Genomic DNA, 23,460 nt, shown 5'->3' with positions numbered 1-23,460 from the left:
GCCGCCGCCGCCGCCGCCGCCTGTAACTGCTGGACCCGAGTGGGAGTGAGGGGGAAACGGCAGGATGAAGTTCGCCGAGCACCTCTCCGCGCACATCACTCCCGAGTGGAGGAAGCAATACATCCAGTATGAGGTACCGGCGGCCGCCGGGGTGTGGGAGGACTCTGAGGGGCCACCATCTCGCCAGTCCCGACCTCACTGCCGCCTTCCGCTCCCGCTGCCTCCCCGCGCTTGGGCGGACTTTGACCCGGTGCGGCGGGGAGCCACTGCGGCATCCCCGCCGCGGCCGGCCCCCTCTGGGCCCCGCTGACCTTCCCCTCCCCCGCAGCCCCGCTGCCGCCGGGGTAACGGATATGCAGGCGGCGGGCCGGGAGGGAGGGCACAGCTCGGCCGGGGCTGGGGAGTAGTGGTGGGAGGGCGAGCCGCAGGTTGGGGAATCGTGGTGGGAGGGCAGCCCGGGGTCGCGGTGGTTCCGCGCTAATCCCCTCCACCCCACTCACTCTGACCTCTCGTCCCCACCCTGGGCGAGCGCCCCCTCGCCAAGGTTAGGTTTTGTTTCTCTCTGCTCACCTCTCACCGAGGAATCCTTCTCTTCCGAGATAAAACCCTTTAGTGATTTTCTTCATTCTACAGTCCTTCCGCTTTTCCCCACTTGCCCACTGTCGACAAAGGCTTTGTAACAGGGTTGAAACTTGATTTAAATGTATATCACATATGCAGTGGTTACTGTATGGAAAGGTATTGTAATCATCTATTCTGTTTTGATAAGACGGTGACTGTTCTTTTTACTGATTACGCGAAGTATACAAAGTAACCACATCTCTGGTTTTGACTCTCCTGTTGTTTTGGAATGGAGTGAAGGGGGAAAAGAAAATAATTAAATTTTTCAGGTTTTCTCTCCTAAGATTTTTGTTAGCGAGGGAGAAAACTGTATTGTAAACAATGTACTTTGAAAACATACTTGTGTATTGCAGCTATCATGGCCCTCTTTCCCCCCCAGTTTCTGTGATAACAGCTCCTGGAGAGTATTCAGTAGGTACTGATAAGGAACCTCACGTTAATATAGGGAAAAGTAAAGATAATGAACCCATTTATATATTCACAAGGCAAGATACCTGAAGAGCTTTAAGCACTGCAATAGGTTATTCTCAGTTGCTGGCAATTCAGCTCCTTGGATAGAGAAAGAAAGACTTATCTGTAACCTCCAGGAATTCACATCTATGTGTGTGCAGGAACAAAGAGTATAAAATCAATATGAACACAAGTATGTTAGCTACATTTTATGAATTAAAATATTTTAGTTCTCTTTAATTTCTATTTAAGTTCAGTGATAGGATGTTTAGGCAATAGCACAAAGTTTATTTTTCATATAGCTGCTGTAATAATTGAAGAAGACAGGGAAAAGGGTGTAGGTAAACAAAACCTTGAAGATTGTAAAATAAATTAACCTTGTAAAATACAGTATTTGATTATTGCCAGAAGAAATGCCCAGAATTATTAATGCTTTCTTGTCACTTAATTTTCTTACAGTGTTTTGTGGCTACATTTTGTAAGAATGAAATAAGGCACTAGCTTTTCATCCTGTGGAGTTTTTGATTTATTGTTTCTAATAACATTTGGTCAGTTTTAAAACCTTGGCTAGAGTCCAGATTATGGTTTTTATTGAAAGGAGGGTATTGGTCTTTCATCTTGTAGTAGTAATTTTCAGCACCACTGCCAGTTCTTCATAGAGGCATAGGACACAGCATGCCAAAGCAACATCTTATACTTGTTATATAGTATGGAATGCCTGATTTGGGCAAAAGTAATAGTGGCTGGTTGTATGCTGTGATTCATTTTAAGTATTATAGCACTTAACTGTCTCATAGAATTGTATTAATTTGGAATATCTGGGGCTGGAAGGGGAAGCATAACATTTAGTTTGAAAATTCAATTACCTCTTGATTCGTAATGTCAGCTTTGTGGCTGGAGTAACCACAGTAATTCTGGGACTTCTCATTCACATACTCCGTTTAGACACTAACACTAATTGGTTAGGTTGGTTACAGAGGGAGTGTGACTGCATTATCTTTCCTGGGGCAATTATGAATTATTTTTTAAAAAATTCATTTATTATGGATAATTGAAATTCTATTCTGCAGAGTCCCTACTACATGACTCCTGTCCCAGATAAACTCATTGTTTGGTAGGTAAAATTAAATAAGGGGGACTTTTCTTTGTGAACTGGAGCCATGAAAGACATTTTTTTTTATAGGGTTGGGGTCTGTGTTGTATATTGTTTCCAAGAGCTGATGCTATTCCTTTAAAATACTTAAAAGAGGCATAGATAGGAGTTTTCAGAGTCCAGGCATTTTGGCAACTTAAAAACTTAGGGGAAAAACGACATCTTAAAAGAGGTTAGCTGTTGCTAGAGAAAAGAACCTTCTTATAATGCAGTAACATGTAGTTTCTCATGTACGAAGATCATGCCCTGAAACACTGTTAGCAGAACAGACACTTGAGTTTGTTTTTCAAACACTGGTGGTGAAATTTTGGGGTATTACCCCTGATGTGTAGCCTGTGGTGCTTTCTAGTGCTGTGAACCACTATGAACTATTCAGCTTCTTTGGTTTTTATGTCATTTCACTGCATTAAATTTTATTTGAAATAAGAGAGCATTAGATAGAAACTGAAAATTTTGTTTTACGTCTATAATTATTTGTGTTATTGTGTATACATGGTCACACAATAAATGATAGTTCTTGTATATGTTAACCATGAGACCCTGAGGACAATCTTTTTGCCTTTTCAGGGCTCTTTCCTTTTCCATAACGTAAGAATATAGGGCTAGAGCTTTTCATGGTCCATTGTGGTTCATAGGTTTTTGGTTTAAGATTTTTAATGGTTTTTGGTTTTTGGAATGTTAAAAATTATTAATATTAGTGACTCTCAACCTAATAACTACTTGAGTTTCTGATTTAAAAATAAATTGTAGAGTTCATAAATTCAATCTTCATAGGCAGAATAATAAAGCATAAAAGAGAGCAACAAGAAGAAACTGTATAAAGAAAATCTATTTGATACATTTGTGAATAGTTTTTACAGAGAATAAACACAAATGAGCAGAGACCATCCCTGTTTCCAGTAATCTATTTGAGTGTAAATTTTGCATAGAAAATAGAACATCAATAAATCTTTATGAGAGCACTTTAAAAAAAATTTAGAATCCGTGATGGCAATTTTAGAGCTCTGTAATTGATTAATCAAAATTAACAGACCAGTTTCAACCACATAGACTAGTATGACTGTGTTAATATTTTACAGAATATTAGCAAAAGAAGCAAATATTTTGATGCTTTAGGCTGCTGACTTGTGTTCTCATCCCTAGGGTCCTGTGCTGCTTTGGTTTCTCAGGAATTAGGAATGGTTTTTTTTTTTCAGTGTATACGGTAGTTTTGTTAAGATACTAAAATAATGAGGTATCTAAATTTCAGGATTTTAAAGGGAATTTAAACACTGTCTACCTTCTTGTTTTTTTTCAGACAGGGAAACAAAGGTCCAGAGAGGTTAACTTGTTTGTCTGGGATCATTTATAGATAGCTCATCTCTTGAGCATAGAAGTGTAAGTAAGCATTGGGAGTCAGGCCACCCTAGCTGTGTGTTACCCTGATGAAATTACTTCCTCTTTCTGGGTTTTAGGTTTTTCATTTGTAAGGTGAGAGAACTGGACTTGATGGTTTCTAAACTCACAGGGCTATGTTTTCTAAGGACCTGTCTAGCTGTAAATTTATGTTTTTATGGTTTAATTATGTTTGATATATGAAGAAGACAGAATTCAAATTTAGGACTATTTAATTTAATTAACATATACTGTAGTATTAATTTCAGAGGTGGAATTCTGTTGATTCATCAATTGCATACAACATCATTACTTCAAGTGCCCTTCTTAACGCCCATCACCCAGTTACTCCATCCCCTACGCACCTTCCCTCCGGCAACTCTCAGTTTGTTCCCTATAGTTAAGAGTCTCTTATGGTTTGCCCAGCTCTCTTGTTTTCTAGGACTATTATTAATAGCATCTTTCTACATTAAGGTTCTTTCAGAAAAATTTTGAAGAGGTTTTAATCTGTGAATGGAAAACTGACCCAATGAAACTTTTATTTAGCTTAAATAAATAAAAAGTGATGATCCTGGATTAATTTTTTGTTGCAGGATTTGGAAAAGGAGAGATTCTGTATAAACTGTACATTCCTTTTTTTCAAGTGTAAGGAAACATTGCCATGACTTTATTGTGATTTTTATTTATAGAACTATCCCATGAGAACACTTGTGTTGCAGGCTTCAATTTCCCAAAGGTATTATGTTGATTCGTTAGGGTTAACCTGTCTTGCTAGAACTTGTTTGAAATTTCCAGTTTGGCCACCCGATGGGGCACAAACCACTTTTTCTTTCATGCACTTCTGCAAATGAAAGTACAGTATAGCATATTTAAGATAACACTTGTAAATAAGATGCCTGGCATTTACCAATGTTTCTTAAATGAGTAAATGAATGTTGTATAAAAGAGGAATCTATTAACTATTCTTTATTATATTTGTATAATGAAGTATGTTAGGGTGAGTATCCTGGAAAGATTATACTTGTCCATCTATCCCTGAAGGTTGGTTTTGGATCAGCTTTTGGGTGAAGGCCCAGATCATAAGAACATAAGAATCTTATTTGACCCGTGGTGACCATGGAAAATTAGTCCTGGCTTCAAATCCAGTACTAATCTGGAAAGCATTTGAGAGACTGATTGACTTATGCTGGCTAGGGGTTTAAAGTATATTTGTATCATAGTCCCCAAAGGAGAGTACCCCAAACTTCCATGGAGTAAGAGAAGATAATATTAGAACTGTTAGTTATATTCATTTTTATGCATAAGACAAGGAAGAAATAAAATTTTACTAATATTTAATAAATGGATCAATTTGATGACCTTGCTAGGAGATATTCTGAGAAAAAAAAGGATTGCTAATATGTTTTTTACTTGTTTGTCCATTTTCAGCAAATATCAGTTCATCTAGTTTATAGGTATGTAGAATTTATGGATATTATCTAGTTTTGACTAAACTTACCCTTATAAAATGAATGTGACTTAGACTTAAAAAGACTCCTGTAAAGAAGCCCCAACAATACCACTAAAGCAAACACATGTGAACAAAAAAAAATGGCAGAGCTGATAATTCTACTTCTAGTTCTAGTTTTTGGTCAGGCAAATTACAGATAATAACAATGACACTTTAATAGATTGGACATGGAGTTTGCCAAAAAAATTTCAAAATAATTAAGATAATTCTTTGAAATAAGATTTTACATCCACTGTCAATCCACAGTGAACTTCACCCTAAGCGTATATTAAGCATTAAGAGTATCCTGCCTTTGTCAGGTCTGTTTTTCAGTTTATAACAATTCTAATTAAGTTTTACAATGAACTAATTCCTGAAGTTTGAACTAGACCTTTGAAATGCTGTATCATAAAATGTTAAACTCAGGTTTTAAAAATGATGAAACTTTTCAGTTATGTTGTTTTCTGAAAGTATTGTTATTGATGATAATTTCTTAGATTAAAAATATTTTTGTACGGGACACCTGGGTGGCTCAGTCGTTAAGCGTCTGCCTTCGGCTCAGGGCGTGATCCCAGCATTCTGGGATCGAGTCCCACATCAGGCTCCTCCACTGGGAGCTTGCTACTTCCTCTCCCACTCCCCCTGCTTGTGTTACCTCTCTCGCTGGCTGTCTCTCTCTCTGTCAAATAAATAAATAAATAAATAAAATCTTAAAAAAATATTTTTGTACTATTTATAAGTGAAAAATAAAAATTGTTTATCATTGTCTCAACTTTTAGAAACTATTTAAAAATTCTGTTTTAGGCATGCCTTGGTGGCTCAGTTGGTTGAGTGTCCGGCTCTTGATTTCGGCTCAAGTCATGATCTCAGGGTCCTGGGATCGAGCCCCACGTTGGGCTCTGCACTGAGCCTGGAGTCTGCTTGAGATTCTCTCTCTCCCTCTGCCTCTGCTTCCAGTCGTGCACTCTCTCTCTCTCTCTCAAAATAAATAATTAAAATCTTAAAAAAAATAAAAAGTTCTATTTTATAATATATACAGTTGTAGAAGGATATAATTTATCAATAAATATACTGGAAGTACATAGTAAGCTTTTGTTTTTGTATTTGATAGGGATATGATATAAAAAAAGGTTTGGAAGACTTTGCTCAAGTTTTTCAGCTTAACCCAAGCTGGTTTGTGGGTTCCCTTGTATTGAACTGGCCTTTGGGATTGAGAGAGTGTCAGAATTCACTAGGTTTGGCATTTGCTTTTTCACATATTCCTGTTACCTAGTAAATGCTGAAAGAAGCCAAGTTAACAAAGCTCATGAATAAATGCCTTAAATTATTTATTATTTCCAACAAATATTTATAGGGGTTCTATTATTTGCTGTAGGCTGATCAATTTATCCTGAAATTCTAGTTCTTTCATTATCTTAAAAATAGAAAAAACAATAGTATTTTTTGTTTGTTTTGTTTTTGGTTTTATATTTCAGTCAATGCATGTTTTCAGAATTAAAAATGGTGTGGAAAGGGAAAATTGCATATTGAGGACTTGGAACATTGTTATAAATTTGGATCCCTTTGTAAATGATGTGGAAGACTTTCTCCTTAGCTTTTTAAACTTTTTATGTTATATACCTTTAAATCTAATTTGTTTTTATTTTTTAAAAATTATTTATTTTTAGAGAGGGAGGAGGAGCAGAGGGAGAGAATCTCAAGCTGACTCCCCGCTGAGCACGGAGTTGAACACTGGGCTGGACTTGATCTCACAACCCTGAGATCATGACCTGAGCCAATATCACGAGTTGTATGCTTAGCCAACTAAACCACCCAGGTGCCCCTAAATCTAATTTGTTTTTAGGATCAGATTTAGTTACCTCTTTCTTCCCATCACCATGCAGGTATGGTATATCTATAGGTACTAATCAGAAAATTCTTAAAAAGTTATTTATTAGAGGTTAGAGGAAAGTATAATTAACCTGCTGTAAGCGTAACTTACACCTGTATATTCTCTGTAATGAGGATGATATGTTGATTATGTCTTCTCTTATTTGCTGAGGATGATCTGCAATATTTAGAAAGACTAGACTAGGAATAAGGAGGTGTAAGTCCTTAGACCTAGTTCTATTACTGACTATTCATAGAGAATTAGTGAACAAGTGATTTTTTTTTTTTTTTAAGATTTTATTTATTTGAGAGAGAGAAACAGAGAGAGACAGAGAGGGCACACAAGCAGGGGAGAGAGGCAGCGGGAGAGGGAGAAGCAGACTCCCCGCCAAGCAGGGAACCCGATGTGGGGCTGGATCCCAGGACTCGGCGATCATGACCTGAGCCGAAGGCTGACATTTAACCATCTGAGCCACCCAGGTGCCCCAACAAGTGATTTTTTTAAGATTGAAGAGCCGAAATGTAATCATTTAGGAAAGTGGGAAGTTTTTAGATTATTGTGTGACTTATTTAGGGTAAATTGGTAAACTTGTAATTCAGAGTAATCCATGTACTTTCGAGGCTTTTTTTGTACTTCAGAGTAGTGGTTTTTAAACTTTTGGTTTTGGGACCACTTGAAACTCTTGACAATTATTGAGGATTCCAGAGTCTGCTGATATATGCTGTATTAGAAATTAAAACAGAAATGCTTAAAACACAGGAGTATACAAGCGTACCTACTAGAGACATGCTCTCACACTTCTTGCAGCCTCTGGAAAACAGTTTACTTGTCAAAGAATGAGAGTGAAAAAGCAAATGAAGTTTTGTATTATAATTAAAAAAAAAAAAAGAGTTTGGATCTTTTGGGCTCCCTGAAAGGGTTTCTGTTTTTTTAAGTTTCTTTAAGTAATCTCTACACCTAATGTCGGGGGGCTCGATTGCATGACCCCAAGATCAAGAATTGCATGTTCTTCTGACTGAGCCAGCCAGGGGCCCCTCCCTGAAGGGTTTCTGAGAGTTGTTGCCTTAGAGCCCAGGACTCCTTTCAGAAAGTTCAGAGATGGGGGCGCCTGGGTGGCTCAATTGTTAAGCGTCTGCCTTCGGCTGAGGGCGTGATCCCAGTGTTCTGGGATCGAGCCCCACATCAGGCTCTTCCGCTGGGAGCCTGCTTCTTCCTCTCCCACTCTCGCTGCCTGTGTTCCTTCTCCCGCCGGCTCGCTCTCTCTCTCTCTCTGTCAAATAAATAAATAAATAAATAAATCTTAAAAAAAAAAAAAAAAAAAAAAAAAGAAAGTTCAGAGATGGCCTGAGAAAAAGTTCTTTAATTTTAGGAAGCACAAAGAGGAATAAGGGAATCTCTTGGGTGAGAATTCTCTGGTATCTCCCCTACTACAAAGGATGTTCATTTGGGAAAAGTGAAGTTGGCTTCCTTGGGATTCCCAATTCCATTCTCTTTCCTTTGAATTGAATTAGTAGATATGTGATCAGCTTGTCATTAAGGAGAATGGAATTAATATTTATTGAGCAGTTAGGAACCCAGTGTCAGCTGCTTTCCATAGGTTAATCTCATTTAATCTTCACAAAATATGATTTATTATTTTCATTTTAGAGAGATTAATCAGTTTGTTCATCGCTACACACCTAGCAAGTAGTAGAGCCAGAATTTGAAATCAAATCTGTCATAAAAAGCTTTTGCTTTTATACAGGAATTGTAAATAACAACAGTGGTGATATCAGGGGGCAGTAACAACAGCTGTGATTTTTTTGAGTGCTTACCCTGTTAGGCACTGTGGTAGGTACTTTAAAAACATTTTCTCTTTATAGCAAGCCATTTAGGTAGGTTGTTAGCTCTGTTTATAGATTGGGGAAACTGAGTCTTAGGGCCATTGAGTAATTGATATATTGATACTGCTAATTGTGGGTAGGCTCTTCTTAATTCCTACATCATATTGCTTTATGAAAAATAAACCAATAAATTCATTCATTTATATATACATCCAGTTAGATGTAGTCTGATCTGTTCTTGAGCACCTGCTGAAGTATTGGCTGGTCTGTTTTTAGTCCCAAGTTTCAGTCTGCATGGTTTAGAGGTAGTGGAGTGTGGTCTGGAGGTCAGAGTTAATTTATATTTTCCTCAAGATTATCTGTGTGACTATTATTAGATAGTAGTTGGTAAGAGGACCTTATGAAGATGAGGCCATAAGAAAGAGATATTAGTGATAAGAGTAAAAAGAGGAAGATAAAAATGGGCATAGGGCACAGCTGTTACTATGCCAAGTTGTGGCGTTTGGCTTCTAGCTCATAGATCATGGAACATTAATTAGACCTGTAGGGAATTTCAGAGATTATTTAACGCAATTCCTTTTTTACTTAAATGGGCAATGAGGTTTAGAGAGGTTAAGTGATTCAGGGTTACATGGTGTGGTTAGTGGCGGAGTTAACACAATTACCCTGTTTCATTTTATTGCTTATTATTTTGCCTTATATGCTAGTAGGTTCATATGCATACAGAGGACAAACTCTGAAGCCAGACTGCCTAGTTCATATTCCAGCTCCATAATTTACTAGCTAAGAGACCTGAGACAAGTCACTTAACCTCTCTGTGTTTCAGTTTCCTCATCTGTAAAATAGGGATAATAATAGTAGTTATAGCACTTTGTGAGGATTAAAGGAATTAAAATATGAAAAGTGCTTAGAACAATGCCTGGCACATAGTAAGAGCTATATATTAGCTATTAAAATTCTTTCTCCAGCAGAGCTCAATGGTACTAGATAATGTTGGGTTAACAGTATCTTTGTAAGGGAAACTGAGCCTTAAAGCTTGTCACTGTCGGCTTATCCAGTTCAGATTTTCTTGGAAAATGGCTTTGTTGATTTTAGCTATTACTCTTATTATTTGTGATACTTATATTAATAAATTGTCCTTAACCTTTTTATATATAGTGAGAAAACCAGGTGGGAAGAATTATATGGTTTTTGAAGTTCCCTGGGTCACTTATAATTTAGACATTATTTATTTAAGTTATAGACACTGTCTGTATTTTTTTTTAATTGGGGTGAAATTCACATGTGTATTCTTAAGTATGACCAAATAGCTTGAGTGAGTTGTTTGAGTTTTTAGTTATTTTCAATTTTCTAATGAAAATTTAATTTCTAATACTAGAATTGGTTTTGGAGTTGAGAAAGACCTTTCAACCCGTCTACTTCATAGATGAATTAATTGAGGGTATTGAAGCCAAGATATGTATGTGGTCAGAGTCTTAAAACTAGCTGATAGGAGAGCCTAGAATAAGAATATTGGCTTCCGACTCACTGCTGTACCTTGCTGAGGGTTGTCACTGCTGTAATGTGTGTTGTTGTTGTTGTTGTTTTGCTTTTAAATTTTAAGAATGAATTTTCTTTGCAAGAGTCAGTATGAATTTAAATGTTCTAATGATTATTCGGATACTTTGCATTAATACATTTATCTGAATCTAATACAGTAGATCACATTATCAACCTAAAATAATTCTTGTGTGTGTCACTTAAAAGACTGAGTAAATTAAGAGACTCAGACCTTAAAAATACTATTGTTTACTCAGCTACAGAAAATTAGCCATTGCTCTGTCTAGTTAGAAACCTATCTTACTTGAAAAGACAGGACTGAGGAATTATGGTAAAGCTTGAGAGTTTAGGTAGGAATGAGCAAGCTTGAAAAATCATTTGGTCATTCCTCTGTAATATATATGTTTGAATGGTAACTCAGGTTACATCTGTTACCTGTATATTAGGAGTAACCCTCCCTCCCCACTAAGACCTCTTTTGACGTCTTACCAGGCCAAATCAGGACGTATATGACCAGAGCAGATCAGAATATGTGTAATGTGTTAAATCAATTCACGAAGTATTCATGAATGACTGCTTCCTTATTTTTTTTTTAATGATAAAGGGATAATGATAATACTACCAGCTAATGTTTATTGAATGTTTCTGATGTGCCAGGTATTTTACATTTAATCCTTATCCTCTAAGGTAGGTTTTGTTATCCTTGTTTTTAGAAGACACCGAGTCTTAGATTGAGTCAGTTGCCCAAGGTCACATAACTAATGAGTGGTAAAAGCCAGAATTCAAACACAGGTGTGTCTTATTTCAGAGCCTGGATTTTTAACATGGTGTTACTCTGTCAGGATCATGCAAGAGGCTAGAGATGTAAAGATAAGTGCCTGTCCTCGAGGAGCTCATAACTTGGGTGGTTTCCTCATCATAGTATACTGTGGTTGTGTTACAGAAGAATGCCAATTGATTTTGCCCTGAAGATCAAAAATATTTATCTTGGAAATTTTCACAGAGGTGGCATTTGAACCGGGTACCAGAGATTGAGTAGGGTTTGATTACATGGTGAAGAGGAGAAAGGGCGCAGGGGGCAATCTAGGCAGATAGAGTAATATTGAACAAAGGCATAAATAGGTGAAAATATCTAAGCATATTAATGAACTCTGGTTTAGTAGGTAGGTTGGAGAACTGATGTGGTGAGGTTGGAAGAGGGGACTAGGAGGGATCAAGGGGTGAAGGGATGAGTATCTTGCTGAATTTAAACACTTCCTGGGTGTGAACCATCAAGGATTTTAAAGATGTTAGTGGGGAGGGATCAGTACAAAGTGAGATGTGTAATTTAGATCTCGGAGGCTGCATTGGAGAGAACAAGACCAGACAGGAAAACCAGACAGTATGGCCAGATATACTGAGGGCTTGAGTCAATAGCTTATTTAATCAATTTTAGTGTTTTTCCCATATTTTAATATTGAAATCAGAATACATCTTATAATTAATGCTGTGTCATAGATTAATTGGCAGACATGTTTTTCATTTTCAGAAGCGCAAAATATAATGGTGTCTGTTACCATTAGTGACATCTTAGATTTGATTAAATTTGATAGTAATATATATAATACTTAATGCTTACTGCGTGTATGTCAGGCAGAGTGTGTATGTCAACATCCAGCATCTGACAGTGTCTGCCATATTTAGCAATTTTTTTTTAAAATAACAGAAAGTGACCGAAAGGCCATGGAATCTACCTGGGACATCATTAAGGGTTGAGAAAGAGATTCATAAGAGCATGGTTGAAGAGTGAATGGAAAAAATAAGAAAAGTTCACGTTTGTCTCCACAGAGTGTGGCCAGAGCTCTAGAAATAAATTACTTTGGTATCAATGTAGAGTTTTCTTTTTTTTTTTTTTTTAAAGATTTTATTTATTTATTTGACAGAGATAGAACAGCCAGCGAGAGAGGGAGCACAAGCAGGGGGAGTGGGAGAGGAAGAAGCAGGCTCATAGTGGAGGAGCCTGACGTGGGGCTCGATCCCGTAACGCCGGGATCACGCCCTGAGCCGAAGGCAGACGCTCAACCGCTGTGCCACCCAGGCGCCCCAATGTAGAGTTTTCTTATATTGTTTAGTCAGTGAATACAGATTTAGCCCTTTTATGTAATAAACTCAAATGCAGTTGTTTTTCAAATGTTTTTATAATAGCAGGTAACAAAGATGTTGATAAGCAGGTGAGGCACCACTTCTTATCACAGAGTTCATTGTCTTATGATAAACCTTTCTTTTTGAGTCAAATATACTTAATTGAAATATAAGTATTGAAATATAAGTATCTCAAATTATACTCCTGTTAGATATTTGCTAGAGAGAGCTACAAAATGTTTTTTCTAGAATTTGTTTGCTTAGTATCATGGCCTTTGAAAAGTTCAGTTCTTGACAGATGGAAAAATTAGAAGTTACATTAATTTAGAGATGACTGAAATTGAAATTATAATAACCCTGTGAGCCTGGGCAAGTCATTTAGCCTTTCTGTGTTAAAATTTTCTCATCCTTAAATTGGGTATAATAATAATGCCTACTTTAGAGGATCATGTGAAATGAAATGAATTAATAATTGGAAAGCACTTAGGACAGTACATGTGTATAGTAAGTAATAATACTATGTGTAGTAAGTGTTGTGTATGTATTAGCCATTATTACATATCTATTCCTAGTGGTTTGAAACCAACAGTTGAGCAGGGTGCTAGTTGATTTATTTATTCTTGAGACAACTTGGGGAAGGGACTCAGTGAAACTCTAGGAAGAAAACAACTTAGCTACTATTCAATTATTGGACAAATGGAAGCTGAAAGAATTTTACCTTTTTAAAAAAGTCTGGTATTTCACAGAACGAAGTTTATGTTACTACTTGTTGATGGTTATTGATGAAATAAAAATATTTATACATTTTTCAAAGTTTTTTTGATTTTTGAGATAGATGAAAAACTGGGAAGAATGTTGGTAACTTTTTCCTTGTTTCTTCCACACTTCTGTTGTGAAGTCTTATTAGAATTGATTGATAAACTTACAATATTAGAGAAAAAAATGTTTTAGGAAAAGTAAAAATCAAATGCAATATTTTAAAATTCTCCCTTGACCTTTCTTTCATCTTAAAGACAATATTATATAACATGGTGGATTTTATATAGGGAACACTTAATAAACCATTGTTTATTTACAACTATAATTACAATGATTTAAAATTTTTAAAGATGTATCAATGATTATTAATAATAATTTAATGCATATTTTGTGAATCTGCCCTGTTAAACACAGAATATCCTATTAAAATGAACATCTTCCTTCCAAATGGTGTAATATGCAAACATACACAATATTGTAGTAGTTGGATCATTTTATTATCATTAATATTTGAAATTAAATAAAAATATCATTGGTAAAGATGAAGTAATACTATTAAACCTTTTTGTTTAAGAGAGGGAGGGGCAGTGGGAGAGAGAGAGAATCCCAAGCAGGCTCCACAGCTCAATGCAGGGCTCGATCTCACAACCCTGAGTTCATGACCCGAGCTGAAATCAGGAGTTGGACACTTAACTGACTGAGCCACCCAGGTCCCCTATTAAACATTTTTGAGTGCATCACTTTCTAGTGCTTAGCACAGTGATTTATTATGTAGGTGCTTCAGTGTTCATGTATTTTATAGGGAGTGAAGGAGGGAAGAATTCACTGTAAAGGTTTAAACCTCGGGAAACTGGTAGAGAATAGCTACTTTTGGTGATGGTAAATTAGATCTTAAATATGCTAATTTCATGTGTGAAATGTTTATATGTAGAGAAGGAACTAGGATTCGAAAAATTCTATCAACAGATAGATTATCATAATTGAGATAGTAATTGAATTCACTAAGGGAAAGTATGTAAGGCAGAAAAGTAGAAATGCAAATAGAGGAAGTCTTGGAAAATACATCTTACAAGAGTCAAGAGTTGTAAAGATAAAATGGATTATTAGCAGTGACATGCTGTGTAGACAGGTCAGTGAGAATGAGAATTAAGGATAGGCTTTGGCTATGACAAAAGGAGCTTATTGGGATTCTGAACGTAAATTATCTTTTGCAAACTGACTTCCAGGTTTTAAGAGGTTAAAGTCATTGATACAACATGTGTGTAATTTTCATTTGAGAAATGTGGCTACTAACAGAGTGAGGAAAATAGGGTGGAACCTTTAGGAGTAAGTAGGATAAAGCTTTAAAAGTTGGAGGATATATGAGATCTGTTCATATGTGAAGGCATTAGAGAAAGTAGCTTTAATTTTATCTAAATTTTTGGCTTTAATTGCATTTCTCTCATTTATTGGCTATGAGAGGTTCACAAAGTTATTTCTCTGAACCTCAGTTTTCCTTTGTGTAAAATGGGGATATTTACCTTCAGGCTAATTGTGAAAATTGGATGTAATAATATATGAAAGTGCCAGCAAGGGCCTAATAGAAGATACTCTTCAGTAAAGTATAGCTGTTAATTTCTGTCATTATTAAAAATAAGCCACTGGAGTAACTTTTATTCATTTATTCAACAGACATTTTATTTTGGGGTGCTGGTGCTTTATCCAGTAAGACTCTCTTTCAATGTCATGAAATTTCTTGGAAAGCAAATGATGGTAGCTGGACTTTTAGAATCTGTTGCTTGAGAAACTACCTTCTGACAAAATGAATTACTGTATTTCATAGATTCTAAGATGCACACTCCCCTCTTCCACATTCCAACACCTTTGAAATTGGGATTCGTCTCACACATGTCATAGTTTAACTGGTAATGTTTTTTTTTCTTAAAGATTCTTGAAATAATGCTGTGCCTTGACAATTGATGATGTCTTTAGATTCAATGAATATGGTAGTATTTTATTAAGTACAAATATCTTCATGTATTTTGACAAGTAGTATTTTTGTGGGAAACATTATTCAGCCTACAGAGAATACCTAGTTTATTAAGGTTTTGTGATATTGAAATTGGAGCTGTGAAGTGGTCTGACACCCATAGATTAGGAACCATTTTTGGGGCAGCTGGCTGGCTGAGTTGGAAGAGCATGTCACTCTTGATCTCAGGGTTGTGAGTTCAAGCCCCATGTTGTGTGTAGAGATTTCTTTAAAAAAAAAAGAAGAAACCATTTGTATAGACGTATAGGAAAGAGCATTGCAGAGCTTTTGGATTTCTTTTTGTTTTTGTTCAGATAAACTGGCAAACTGTTACTAAGAGCAAAAGTGAGAATTTTATGTTGTGATAACTATTATTTTTGGGCAAAATCCAACATGTTTTACCAACCTGTATAAAACTTATATGTTAAAGAGAGCTGGAAGCCAAAAGCGTTAAGAGCTTTTCTTAGTAAATGAAAATGGTTTGAATTTTGTGTGGAAATAAAAGATAATGAAAATTGGGAAAAATAAAAAAGGGCTTTGCATTTAGGTATTTCATGAAACTGGAACTGCTGTGAAAGAATATAAAAGAACTGGTGTACAAGAATTCAATAAAAATAACAGTAGCTTAAAAGTGAGATTGCTCTCTGCCCTCAGAATTTATAGCTGTTACCACATAAGAATGAGCCATATAGATTTAATTAGTTAGAAGAGAGTATTTGTTGTCAGCTTTATTTTATCACCAGAATAGTATCCTTAGACAAGGAAGATGCTGATTTAGTTTGTCAGACCTGCTCCAGCTTAGAAGTGCGGCTGCATGACTTCCCAAGGACATTCAGTGTAAGTTAAATTATAGTGTTGGTGGCTTTGACATATGGGAATGCAATTTTTTCTTATTATTGCTAAATAAATCATTTACTTCAAATTGTCATAATTTTCCTTTCCATAATTTTGTATACTTACAGGAATAAGAATCTTAGCTACTTTGATCAAGATGAGCAGTGAATGTTGGTTATTATCTAATAACATGTACATTTTGTGACATAAAGATATTTTTCAAATCTACCTCATGTATTAATTATCTATTGCCATATAACAAGTTACCCCCAAACTTAGTAGCTTAAAACAATAATAAACATTTATCTCATGCTGTTCCTGTGTGTCAAGAATTTGGAAGCAGCTTAACTGGGTGTTCTGGCTCAGGGTATTGTGTTCAGTTGCAGTTAAGATGTCAGCTGGGGCTGCAGGTCATCTCAAGGCTTGACTGGGACTGGAGGATCCAATTCTAGATAGCTCACTCAGATGGTATGCAAATTTGTATGTGTGTGTGTGTGTGTGTGTGTGTGTGTGTGTGTTTGTGTTTTCATGAGGCCTCAATTCTTTGCCACTCAGAACTGTCTATAGGGCTGCTTCTGTTTTTTTATGGCTGGCTTCTCCCAGATTAGGTGATCCAAGAGAGAGCAAAATGAAAACCACAGTGTCTTTTATGACCTGGCCTTGGAAGCAGTACTCTGTGATTTATGCAATAATCTATTGGTTGTACAGGTCAGCTCTATTTTGTATGGGAGGGGTTGCACAAGAGCATTATTGCCAGGAAGGAGGAATCTTTGGGAGTCATCTCAGAGGCTACTTGCTACACCTGATATAAAAGTCTAATGGTTAAGAAAACTTTTGGAAATAAAAAGAATATCAGAAAATTGAGTTGCCAAAAAGAGAAGTAAATCATAGAAAATAAGGTTTCATTTGAAATAATGGGCTATGTGTTTTTTTCCTCAAGAATGGATTATAGAATTTGCAGTACTTGGGCAGGATACTTTAGTAACCTGAGTCTCAGATCTTCAGGGGTAAAATGAGAAGTATGTTTACATTAAAGAGTTAAAACTCTGTGTTTTAAGAGTTAATGCATTAAAGAGTTAAGCAATGTGTTCAAAATACTCAAAATGATATCTGATAGTAGGCATTCAATAAATGTAATAACTATGATTGCTTTTATTATTGATCAGTATTTGTGGCCATCATTTCCTGAGCTTTCATGTATACTCAACCCAATGTAATCTAAGCTTGGTCACCCTACTGAAACCATTTATTGATGGTTACAGGTGAGCTCCTGGTCCTCAGATCTAATAACCTCCACTTAGTCTTTTTCTTTTTGATCTCTAAGCAGCTTTTTATTTTTCTTTCCTTTAACTTAAGGTTATATTTTTTAAATCTTAGATATGGATAGTTTAAGTTACAGGCTCTAAAGTAGAGAGTCAGAGTATAGGCATTCTAATGCTAGCTACTTTTCTTTATAATTCAGTTGTAGCATTCCAATTAGATAGGGAGATACGTAGACAGCATTCCAATTAGATAGATAGAATAGACATCTATATTCACCATCCAACTCAAGAAACAGAAGAATTATTAGTATAGTGAACCCTTCCTTGTTTTACTTAACTCAGATGTTTTCAGTCTTCTTTTTAAATTATTTTTCCAGCTTTATTGAGATGTAATTGACATATAACACTATATAAATGTAAGGTGTACAATATATTGATTTAATACATTGATTTATTGATAAATGGTTACTACCATAGATCAGCTACCACCTCCATCCCATCACATAATTACAGTTCTTTTTTGTGGTGAGAACATTTAAGATCTGCTCTCTTCACAACTTTCAAGCATATAGCACAGCATTATTAGGTATAATCACCATGCTGTACATTAGATCCTCAGAACTTATTAATCTTATAACTAGCAGTTTGTACCCTTTAATGAATATCCCCCCCAGCCCTTACCCCAACACACAGGCATGGTAACCACCACTCTATTCTCTGTTTCTCTGAGCTTGGCTTTTTTTAGATTCCACATATAAGTGATATCATACAGTATTTGTTTTTCTCTGATTTATTTCACTTAGATTAATGCCCTCAGCATTTATCCAAGTTGTTGCAAATGGCAGGATTTTCTTCTTTCTCATGGCTGGATAATATTCCATTATATATGTATGTACCGCATCTTCTTTATCCCTTCATCTGTTCACACTTAGGTTGTTTCCATGTCTTGGATCTTGTGAATAAATGCTGCACTGAACATGAGGGTGCAGGTACCTCTTCTCTAAGCAGTTTTTGATAGTTTTTAAAGCTCTTCTTTCTTTTTTCAGTGTTACATTAGTTTCAGGTATATAACATAATGATTCCACAACTCTACACATTATGCTGTGCTCACCACATGTGCATCTATGATCTGTGACCATACAGCACTATTATAATACCATTGATTAGTATCTCTTCCTTCCTGAAATGCTCCTTTAATATTTGTGGCCATGTGTATATATATTGATTTTTTTCCTCATTGTCTTCTCTGCTGCTTTGTATTCCAAAAGTTTATGTCTTGGGCCCACTTCTCACTTTCTGAGAAATTGCATTTATCTAGAGCTTAGGCAGTTTCAGATCATGTTTATGTAGATGATTTCCAACTCTTAACCACTAGCGCCGACCTAGCTTTTAAATTGTAGATCTCTATTTTCATCTGTCCATTAACTATCTCAGTTATCCTGTAGATACCCAAAATGGTTTGTCATCCAAATATCTATCTTTTCTTTCTTTTTTTTTTTTGCTCAAGTTTTTTTCTTTTGGATTTTCAAGTCAGTTAATAGTATCAGGAATCATCTTTCTTTTTACCTGGGCTCAAAATCTTGCAGATCTTTAGTCCCTTAGTTCATGTTTGGTTGGTTGTCTAATCTTTCTTTTTTGCTTCTTGGTTTTTGCTTCTTGGTACCCCCCTCTTTCCCATATTTCACCTGCTTTCCCCCCCCATATTTTCCCACATTTTTTACCCATATTTCACCTACTGCCTTAGACTTTCAATATGCTTTGTTTATTTTTAAAGTATTTAACATATTGTATTCTAATTTACCTATTTATGTGACTTCTCCTTGTTTGAGTCATCATCATTTCTTTAGAGCCTGGCACAGTGTACAGAGTAGACATCCAGTGATGTTCATTGAATGAATAAAGCTTGGTAACTTCCTTAATGATGATAATAATAATCTAGTGTGCCTCTTTTATGTAAGTACAAGCAAGGTGGCTAAAACCCTGACTTTACATTAATATGGGGAGCAAGTGGCACAGATAACTAAAACATAAGGTAAATATATTAAGTGCTATAAATGGTTTCAAATAGAGTACTATAGGATTTCAGAGGAGGGAGTGATGATTCCTAGCTGGAGAAATCAGGACAAAGCATAAAAGAGGCTAAATTTGATCTAGACCTTGAAGAATGGTTAAGATTTGGAAATTAGATTTTATTCTCTCTTTTTTTTTTTTAAAGAAGTTTTTTTTTTTTTTTTAAAGATATTTTATTTATTTATTTGACAGAGATAGAGACAGCCAGTGAGAGAGGGAACACAAGCAGGGGGAGTGGGAGAGGAAGAAGCAGGCTCATAGCAGAGGAGCCTGATGTGGGGCTCGAGCCCATAACGCTGGGATCACGCCCTGAGCCGAAGGCAGCCGCCTAACCACTGTGCCACCCAGGCGCCCTGGAAATTAGATTTTAAAGGTGTGGGTAGGGTGGGGGATTCTAATAGAGGTAATAGTTGTAAACAAAGGCAAAGATGGAAGAAATATTGAGGTCCCTAAAATGAGTAATTTAATAATAAATAATTCATTTTGGCTTGAAGGTCAGGTGAAAGTGAAAGTGATTTTCTTCAGTTTGGAAGATAAGCCTAAAAGATAGTTTGGACCATTCTGGGTACCTTAGAGACCAGCAGAGGATTATAAGCTTTATTTTGTGGTCATTGGGAAATCCTTCTAAGTTTTCAAGCAGGAGAATCAGACTGATGATTTGGGAAGATTGATATAGCGGCAGTTTGTTAGGTATTTTAGAGAGATGAAAAGCTATAGGTTGGTAAACCAGTGAAGAGTTCACTGAAATAGTGTAGGTGAAAGGATAGGAGAGAATGTATGTAAATGAGGTTGTGATAGTGGCATTGACTGAACCAGATCATTAAACTCATGGGTAGAAAGGAGAATGTAAGAATGTTAACACGGCTAGGACAGGGATTTTTATTTTCCTCACAATGTATTCTAGGTGTCTAGAGCAGTGCCTGGCACATAGCAGATACCTAGTGAATATTTGTTGAATGAGTGACAACTGAGATTGTGAATCTGTGTGATTTGGATGTTGGCTGGCAATGGCATTAAAAGAAATATAGAACATAAAGAGAGCAGGCTTGGGAAAAATGAATTTTGGACATTCTGAGTTTGTGTTAGCAGACATGTGGCTGAGGATATAGTTTTGGGAGATATTCACATAGAAATAGTAAAAGCCACGTCAGTGAATGTCAGAATATATTAGCGCAGTAATTTATAAATGTGAATATAACATGACGTGTTCCAAATTAGTTCCTATTATATATGTTTTATACATTTAATAATTTCAATTATAATTTATGTTGTAACAAATTTTGCATATTGAATTGCCTTTTGCTGATGGGGTGCTTTTAAATTCCATGAAAATTGACTCATGCATAATCCTAATATACTATAGGTTTTGGATTAATGTGCAAGAGTACATTAATTTTGAACTTTAATATATTACATTATAAGAATTTGTGTAAGAGTTTTTATTGACTTTGCAGATTATTTCTGTCATCAAAAACAGAGCTAGGTTAGTTTATTTTTATACGGGGATAGAAATGAGCATTAATTAGATGGTGATTCTTTGTACAGGACACATGAGAATGCTAGCTGCCCTCTTTTGAGGTTTATGATTTGATTTACAGAACTGCCCTTAACACTTCAGTATCATGAAAACATGACCGATTTCTAGACGATGAGACAAAAACCAGGTCACATGTAACTGACTTGTAAATTATTCACAGACTACCCAGTATTTCTGGTGAAAAAATTAAAAAGGAAATGCAAAAAGAGGAAGTAGAAACTGAAAAAAAATAATTGGAGAATGTTTCTCGGGTGCTGTAGATACGCTCATGGTGTACATGTTTTGAAAAATACATCGCAATTTTGTTATTCAGGAGTTCCATTTAGAAAAGTTTTCATATTAAAAAAAGTCTGTGGTGCAAACTTTATCTAATTATTAAACACTGTTAATAGAGATTATGACTGTTGTAAAGGTTTATGGCGAATACCCCTTTCCCTTCCTATTTAAATGCCTGTTTCATTGCTTACTATTCAGTAATTAGATTCCAACGTGCTGACTTTGAATGAATATTGAAGCCATGAGAACAACATGGGTTAGATATTTTATTGGTGGGAGTGTTAATATTTATAGTATGATACATATGAGGCTAATGGTGAGTTGATAGGAAGTAGGAGTTTCTTTTTCTTTTTTTCTAATTTTTATTTAAATTGTAGTTAACATACAGTGCAATGTTGGTTTTAAGAGTGGAATTCAGTGATTCATCACTTATATACAATACCCAGTGCTCATCATATCTAGTGCCCTCCTTAATACCCATCACTCATCTAACCCATCTGCCACCCACCTCCATCCATCACCGCTCAGTTTGTTCTTTATCTTTAAGAGTCTCTTGTGGTTTGTTTCCCTCTCTGTTTTTTTCTTTTTTTTTCCCCACTCCCATATGTTCATCTATTTTGTTTCTCAAATTCCACATATGAGTGAGATCCTATGGTGTTTGTCTTTCTCTTTGACTTTTTTCGCTTAGCATAATACACTCTAGCTCCCCCCCATGTTGTTGTGAATGACAAGACTTCATTCTTTTTGATGGGTGAGTAATATTCCATTGTATATATATCACATGGAAGTAGGAATTTTTCTAGCTTCTCATCTCAGTTTGTGAAAAGGCCTGTGCTTTGGAAAGGAGATTAATGATGATCTCTGTGTTATTAAAAATGAACAACATAAGAAATTTGTAATGGTAGTATTATTGAGCATACATGTTAGGTTTGAGCTATACCCTGTTTCATACAATAGATATATATATTATAGAAAGTTTAATACAATCAGGAGACCTTGTTCTTTAAAGCATATGCAACCTGGGATTTGTATGTATTTTCTTAGGAGTCTGTAGGTTTCCTATGAGAATTAAAAATATAGTACATTCATGATGGTGGTTTTCTGAAAATATAGCATATTCTAGATCATGTAGATGACTGTCTTATAAACTAGTAAATGCCAGGAAATTGCAGTAACTGTGTTTATGCTTGTTTGGTCATGTTGGCTCCAGGTAGTATTGTACTACTTTATGAAGAGTTAATAAGGACTGAGGTATATCTAATGCATAAATGATGTATTCATGTCCAAATAGTTGATCGCCAAATGATGCCACAACCTACTGTATGATGTAAGTTTTGTGGTAGTTCACATTGGATTAGCTAACATTCTTTATCTTTTATGTTCTAAGTACTCTTCATGTATAATCATGAATTATAATTAATATGAGGATTTGTGTTTTAAGAGTTTTTAATTCTCATAATAGACCTGTGAGATATGTGCGATCACTTCTGCTGTATAGATGAGGGCATTGTTATACAGAGAAGTTAATTTTCCCAAGCTTACATAGCTATTAAGTGGTAGAGTTGGTTTTCATACACATTGTCTGGCTCCATTGCTTCTACCCACTGTACTATGCTACCTCATAGTAGGGAGAGGTACTAGGAGAATTATATCACAGCTGATGGTCACATAGGCATTCCAAATTCAGAAGAACAGATATAATGACAGTATTGTATTCATGTTGCCAGTTGAGATTTTGTTTCCGCAAACATCTTTTTTTCCTGTCATGTTAATGTTGTTTGTTGAATAGTATTGGTTTTGTGGTTGTGTTTGGATTTAATTTGGAAGATTTTACTGTTACCTGAGTTGTTATAAGCACTAAAGGAGTTTTTGCCTTAGTATATATATATTTCAATAACATAACAAAAACAACTTAACACTCAGAGTACAGTAGAGATATTGATATAAAAGATTGCTTTGAATCCTTTGAAAATCCAAGAAATCTATTGTGTGGCGGGTGGGTGGCTCAGTCAGTTAAGTGTCTGACTCTTGATATCAGCTCAGGTCATGATCTCAGGGTCGTGAGATTGAGCCCTGCGTCGGGCTCTGAGCTCTAAGGGGAGCCTGCTTAGGATCCCCTGCCCCCCATGCTCTCTCTCGAAGTAAATAAATAAATCTTTTAAAAAATCTATTGTAATGCACATGAATGTATATTGATTTTATTATACAAATTCAGAGGGTTTTGTTTTTGTTTTTTTTAGGTGGGGAGGGGGAAAGGGAGAGAGAATCCTAAGC

The 23,460-nt window shown here is 35.9% G+C and overlaps 1 protein-coding gene across 4 annotated transcripts in view; it reads left to right on the top strand.

Annotated features, from left to right (window-relative positions):
- Positions 1-23,460, top strand: part of XPR1 (xenotropic and polytropic retrovirus receptor 1) — a 234,292-nt gene that overhangs the window by 185 nt on the left and 210,647 nt on the right. For 2 of the 4 annotated variants that reach the window (XM_040636318.1, XM_040636321.1), the window contains exon 2: positions 1-133. In XM_040636318.1, the coding sequence (XP_040492252.1) occupies positions 65-133 (69 nt within the window). In that variant the 5' untranslated portion in view covers positions 1-64. The remainder of the gene's footprint in view (positions 134-23,460) is intronic. The other 2 variants (XM_040636319.1, XM_040636320.1) reach the window with 2 other exon arrangements.

The sequence above is a fragment of the Ursus maritimus genome, unplaced genomic scaffold (assembly GCF_017311325.1).
Source record: "Ursus maritimus isolate PB19 unplaced genomic scaffold, ASM1731132v1 scaffold_2, whole genome shotgun sequence".
In the NCBI taxonomy this organism is placed as follows: domain Eukaryota; kingdom Metazoa; phylum Chordata; class Mammalia; order Carnivora; family Ursidae; genus Ursus; species Ursus maritimus.
This window is presented reverse-complemented; position numbering and strand designations above follow the sequence as displayed.